The sequence below is a fragment of the Nanorana parkeri genome, unplaced genomic scaffold (assembly GCF_000935625.1).
Source record: "Nanorana parkeri isolate BGI_ZX_2015 unplaced genomic scaffold, ASM93562v1 scaffold1119, whole genome shotgun sequence".
Lineage (NCBI taxonomy): Eukaryota > Metazoa > Chordata > Amphibia > Anura > Dicroglossidae > Nanorana > Nanorana parkeri.
This window is the reverse complement of record NW_017307387.1, coordinates 268,584-275,398: the sequence shown is the minus strand read 5'-3', so window position 1 is coordinate 275,398 and position 6,815 is coordinate 268,584. Positions and strand designations below refer to the sequence as shown.

At 48.8% G+C, this 6,815-nt stretch overlaps 1 protein-coding gene across 2 annotated transcripts in view; it reads right to left on the bottom strand.

The window, feature by feature from the left end:
* Positions 1-6,664, bottom strand: part of SRF (serum response factor) — a 27,361-nt gene extending 20,697 nt beyond the window's left edge. For both annotated transcript variants that reach the window (XM_018567940.1, XM_018567942.1), the window contains exon 1: positions 6,206-6,664. In XM_018567940.1, coding sequence (XP_018423442.1) covers positions 6,206-6,640 — 435 coding nt within the window. In that variant the 5' untranslated portion in view covers positions 6,641-6,664. The remainder of the gene's footprint in view (positions 1-6,205) is intronic.
* Positions 6,665-6,815: the final 151 nt, after the last annotated feature.

Sequence of the window (6,815 nt, the reverse complement as noted above, 5' to 3'; positions counted from 1 at the left end):
GTGGACTTACCCCTTTAACCCCTGCAGTGCGGAAGCACATGGCGAGTGGTTTGGTTTGCTCGGAGATAGCGACAACAATCACTAACCTAGAACAAGCATTCAGACCAGAAGCGGACTTCACTGGCTGCACATGGGACATAGTATTTCCCGGTGGTGGTCACTAAAGGCCGACCACCTCCCATCTCTCACAAGTCCAAAACTAGAGTAGCTGAGAAGGGAATGGATGCGCAGGCATGGACCCAAGAGCTGTCACTTTTATATGCACTGAACTCAACACTCATTGCATTTGTTGGGCTGTGTGTCCAGGCTGCCCAAATGAGGTGACTGCATTCAGAGGACAGGTTCTCCTAAAGCTGACCATACACCTATAGATTTTCCATCGGAAAATTGCCTTGCTGCCAAGAACTCACGGTCAATTCTATCTCAAGTAGTCCAACAAGTGCAGACCAATGTCGATTTCAATAATCGTTTGTTGGCCGAATTTTGTTGATCGAGGGAACGGATATTCGTTTGTCATGTGCAGTGTTCTAGCGGTGATTTTTTTTTCAGACTAAAATTCAGATAGAAGGTCACTCGCGCCCCAAAGCGATGCAAAGTCAATCTCTTTATTGGCTAGAATGGTGTAACATCTGAAAGCGACGTTTCGGAACCGAGTGCTCCCTTCTTCAGGCAAACAGAAAATGAACACCAACAGTAGAAGTGATATAAATACTTAGGCTGGGCACAAACCTTACAACCATCGCAAGACTTTTGTTTTGCGATGGTTGTAAGGTACTTAAAAAAACGTACGATCTGCCTATGTTGCATAGGCAGATCGTACTTGCGATGATCGCAAGCCACGCCCCCTGAGGGGCGGGCTTCCGATGACCGCAATGCCGAACGGGCAGTGTGCGCTTGCGCACACCGGCCCGTGCGGCTGTTATCGTACGGACATGCCACAAACCCGCCGAACATCGTACGATGCTCGGCGGGTTTTCAAACATGTCCGTAAGTTTAAAGTCGTGCGACCTTACAGTAGTAGAGGTCGCACGGCTTCCACACACCTTACGAACATCGTACGATCGCTGGATTTCCCGCGATTATCGTACGATAATCGTAAGGTGTGTAGAGACCCTTAGTAGTGACAGCCAATAGGGGGGGATGGGATCCTTTTTGATTGGTTTATTGGCCGTCACTACTATGCAGGGTGGATAAAAAAATCGATTTTTCTTTTTAATTAAAATCGGATTTTTTAAAAATGTAAATCTTGTTTTTTTATTAAATTTAATAAAATGCTTTTGGAGTAAAAAAAAAAAAAAAAAAAAAAAAAAAATCTATCTAAAGATAGTTTTCTATTTAAGATACATTAATAATTGTTTTTTCTATTTAAGATACATTAATAATTGTTTATTCAGCATGAAATGGAGCCTAGTTATGTAGCATGAGGTTGTATATTGCGCAATATTTAAATTTTTGGTAAACTCATTCAATGAATCCAAGCTCTAGAAGCTGAGATAACATGCGCTGCATTGAGGCCTTCACACAATTTCACAGTAAGGAACCAGGAGATAAAATCATAAAAACAAAGTTCAGGAATATTCCTTTATCCCATTGCTTTCCAAATCCGCTCACCTGCTGCCCGCCACGTCCCTCACCTTGTTGTGTCACTGCCGCATAACCAGCCGTCCCAACAAAGTGAATGTGACTGTCGGTGAGTCAACAGCGGGTCAGAGGAGGAGCCGCTGCGGGACAGAGACGACAGCTGCTCTTTAAAAATTATGATTTAAAGAAGGAGAGCTGTGGGGTCAGGGCTTTTCCCCATAGTTCTCCTAAGGGTCACAGGAGGACATAAACTAGCGTCCTCCCGTCACCCAAAGCTCAGTATACCGCGAGCTACAGCTCACGGTATACTGAGACGCCGCAGCTGAAACGGATCCCGACAATTATGTCTGGATCCACCCAGCTGCGTGAGTGACAGCTGGTTCTGCCTATCTGGAGGCAGAGCCAACTGTCCCCGCCCCCTCCCCCGTCCGTTCCGCCAGTCAGCGCTGGCGGATCGGAGAGGGGAGGGGGGAATGCAGTCACTCCCCTGTCACGGCTCTCCGCAGGGAAATGATCGAGAGGTGAGCGAACGCCGGTATGTGTTCCCTCACCTCCCGATCTACTGAGCCGACCTGTGACAGTCTCAAAGTCAAATCCCCCCGGCTACTATGTATTTCTATCACTTCTACTGTTGGTGTTCGCCTTTTTCTGTTTGCCTGCAGAAGGGAGCACTAGGTTTCGGAAACGTCCCTCTGAGATCTTACACTATTCTAGTCAATAAAGAGGATTGACTTGGTATCATTTTTGGGTGCGAGTCATACTTTGGCTTAGGTTTTTTCGTACTACGTGCCACTTAGTCTCCGTTCACACTGGGCGGTTTACCGCGCATATTTCCGCTCCAAAATTGCGCATATCTCCACACGATATTGCTCTATGTAGTTAGTCCAATGCATTTCAATGGAGCTGTTCACATCTTACAGCTCAATGTCGCCTGTAGCTCGTCACCTGTAGCTTGTCCCTTGTACATGACCCTTTTTTGCGCGGATAGCGCGCAATTTTGATGACGATTGCTTCAGCCCAATACGTAAAGTCGTGCGACAAGTCACGCAATATCGCGCATATGACAATCGCGCGGAAAAATGCGCGATATCCATGTCGCTTAGTGTGAATGGGGGCTAATCGATCGATTTCCATTCAATTCCAATAAAGTTTTCCAGCCTGGCCGACCGAGGAAATTTGAGCCGGAGTTAAAAAAAAAAATAATTGGTGTCCCATCAACTGATCGATTATTGTTCGAAAGACCATTCGTAGACCATTTTCGAACAAAAAGCGAAGAGTGTATGGGCACCTTTAGTCTGCTATTGGGAGGCAGCACCAGGCTTGTTGGACTTTCTGACCCTGGCTGGAATCAGGCTACTCGGCTTCCCCAAGGAGTACCCGGAACCTGGAGCAGAGGGAAAATCTCAGCAGCTACAAACCATATCCTAGCGGACATTTCTCCAGCGCAAATCTGGTTAGCTCATCTTATGTACAGATACAGAACCATCCAGGGGCACCAGAATCCTGCTACCCTGCAGCATCAGGACCGTCCCTTCATACAGTTAAAAGGAGAACTATGACATGAGTGATTGCCACTCACCTCATAGTTCTAAGCCGACCTGTGACAATGAGACTGTCACAGGTCGGCTCAGTAGATCGGGAGGTGAGAGAACACATACCGGCGTTCGCTCACCTCTCGATCCTGTCATGGCTCTCTGCCGTGACAGGGGAGGGGCTGGATTCCCCCCTCCCCGCTCTGATCCTCCAGCCCTGACTGGCGGAACGGACGGGGGACGGAGCAGGGTACAGCTGGCTCTGGCCCTCTAGATAGGCAGAGCCAACTGTCACTCACGCAGCTGCGCGGATCCCGTCATCTAAGTCGGGATCCGCTCCATGTGCGGCGTCTCAGTATGCCGCGAGCTGTAGCTCCCTATATACTGAGCTTAGGGTAACGGGAGGACGCTAGTTTGTGTCCTCCCGTTACCCCAAGGAGAACTATGGGGAAAAACACTGACCCCATAGTTCTCCTTTAAAGCAGACCTTGCAGTAACATGAAGGGTCCACTCAAAATATATATCATTTTTAGCCACAAGTACAACCCACAGGGGGAAAAAAACTGCAGGTAGCGACACCAGCTCCTTCCTACGAGATCCTGCGGAAGGCAAAGTAGCTCAAATCTTACGAGCTGACAGATGACAACGCAGGGGGGGTCTTCTCATGAGATCTGAACTAACCAGCATACCCCAGGGGCTCACTGGGATATTTTTTTAAACTAAGTGGCTCTTGATGATGGAAGGCCAATTTAAGATTAAGCAGACCAAAACAAAAAGGTTAAAGGAGACACTAAACTCAGGAGTAGAATCTTAATACATTCAGGTACCATAAAGTTTTGTTTTCTTCCATTTAAGTAGACTCTCCTTTGCTGGAAACTGTTGCTGCTTTTCTTTAAAACTTTTTAATTTCTCGTTTTCAAGTGGGTCCCTGCAGCGCAATTCCCCCCTCCCCCCGCATGGCTGCCACCATCGTTCTAATGGAGGTACTCGTGCTTGCAGCGGCTGTGTGCATCCATTTTCAGTTTCGGCATGACAAGTTTTGCTGCAGGTGGAGTGTCGCGATTCATTTCAACGGATCCCAAATGCACCTCCCGGTCCGCAGTGTGATCACCCGACACTGGAACGCACGGTACTGCAATGTCCTGCTTTCCAGTGCAGTGTGGATTTTTTTTTTTTTTTTAAATGTGCGTACTTATTCAGAAGTAAACTATATGTCTGTAACGCTGCATTTGTGTATTTTATTATGATTTTATCCAAAGTTAATAATCGGCTAATCGATTATGAAAATCATTAGCTGCAGCCCTACTTAACTAGTAACAAATGTATCTTATTTGTGTATCACTCGGCTGCAGATCCTCCAATCAGCTCTGGATTGGTGCTGACACTGTCCTTCCTTCCGGGGGCATCTTTTGGGGTGTATGTGTGTGTGTTCGTTCACTCCGCTCCGAGCTCGATCCCGAGATGGACTACAATCTCAATACAAATTAGTAAACTAAACATGAGATTGTAGTCCATCTCGGGATCGAGCTCGGAGCGGAGTGAACGAACACACACACATACACCCCAAAAGATGCCCCCGGAAGGAAGGACAGTGTCAGCACCAATCCAGAGCTGATTGGAGGATCTGCAGCCGAGTGATACACAAATAAGATACATTGTTGTTACTAGTTCAGGTACTTGAATGTATGTGGAAGATTTTACTCCCGAGTTTAGTGTCACTTTAATGTATTCCGTGATTATAGTGAAAAGATACATTCTGAAAAGGATTCTCATGTTGCGGGATGAGTGTATCAGAGATGGTTTCTATAACTCAACAACTGGCAACCTAGAGAAGACTCTAGTAAGTCTGACCTCGGCCCCCCCCGCTGGTGTACAAAGACCACCATACTGTTCTCGGGGAGTTTAGGATGTTTGTTTTATTGGGAGAAGTGCAACAGCGTGACAGCTGGATAGACAAAAACAAACGTTTCCCGGCACACTCCTCAGCCAGCCTGCAAAACAAAAAATAAAACACGCCGTGTACCTATCAGGGTCAGAGACAGAGGTTGTAGTTGCACAACTTTTGCAAAATCCGTGGAAGCCTCACTGCCTCGTCATGGCCCCTCTCTGTAACCCCGATCTATGAGAGCCTCCATCTTGGAGCATACATGGCAAAGGATGAATTGGGCGCAGGTTGGCCAGAAGCTATGAATCGATGAGTGCGTTTGCCGTTTGTTTCATTAGCTGGATAGACGCATCGCACATGCAACTTTATGTTTGGTGCTTTGTTTTAGCAGGACCCATCCCCCCCCACACAGCTGTTATCACCTTCATGCCCTAAAACACATCTGTTTCTTGTCTGCCCGCTGGAGGGGGTCTCTGCAAAGCCCCCCTCCTGAGATAGGAAAGGACAGCCGCCCTGGTTAGAGCCCCCAACCCCCACATCCAAAGCAAAAGAAATAAACAGCTGAGTATTCTCTCTACAGAAAGATACCGGGTGCAGAAAGTGGACAGCAATCCAACAAGCCGAAGCGGCTACAAGCAAACCAGACACCAAACTGATCCAAGAGCACACAGCATGCGGCCCGACTGTCCGAAAGGTGATCTGCAAGGGTAGAGAACGGCTCACTTTGTTCCTAGGAGCCTGGAGCAGACTGAGCACGATTCACCTTCATAGATCTCGGCCCTTAACCGGGGTATCATCAGACCGGGGCACAGACGGGGTGAGATACGCACAGCATTGCGCGGCATGCAGCCACAGAACATGCCGCATCTCTGCTCGCGTCTCTATCCCCGGACCTGCTCATAGAACGGCTTTGTAAATCAACCAACTGCACCGAGGAATCAAAATAAGTCAACAAGTCCGCTCGCTCTCCTGCGCATACCTGAGACATGTGACCAGGCACCAGGCGCAGAGCACGCACCCACAATGGTGGGCTGCCGAGTTCACGCTCTGCGACCCCATCACCGATGTCTTATAACAAGCTGCAACTTCAAAACACAGATAACTGAACACGGTATAACCTCCCCCATAGACCATGCATTGGAGCTGCACATGGGCACCAGTCCTCACTGCTTTCCTGATACCCAGCTCAAATGCCCCCCACCATTACCTTCTTCATGATGCCAGTCTTCCTCTTGCTGAAGGTGGTGTAACGCCTCAGTTTATTGTCAATGAACTCCATCTTGATCTTCACCCTGCCCCGGGTCTTCTTGCCAGGCTTGGCCCCCGACACCACTCCACTGGCCCCGGGGTATCCTCCAGATGTGGCTCCCCCTGCTCCTCCGGGTCCCCCTGGATCAGGCAGGTCCAGCTCAGCTAGTCCTCTCTTCACCCCTCGGGATGGGGTCTCATCCTCCTCCCCGGAGTCAGAGGTGGCTTCACTACCGCTGTACATGGCCGATCCGGTCACTGGAGACACCTCGTACCGAGGCCGATTGCCCCTCCCTGGGGAGCTTCCGTTTCCTGCCCGGCTACGGGATAACGACAATCCGGGGTTGCGGCCTAGACCGTTCCCGGGAGAGGAACCGGCCTGGGTGGGCAACATCTCCCTCCCGTCTACCTGAGAGGGCAGAGGGGATGCACAATGTTATAAATACTACTGATCCAGAACTACGTCTACCCAGTATACACTAAACCACTCCCACAATAAACTACCCATCACCCCACTGTGAGCTACCCACCAAAAACCTCTTTACTACCCCTGTAACCCCTCTGTATAC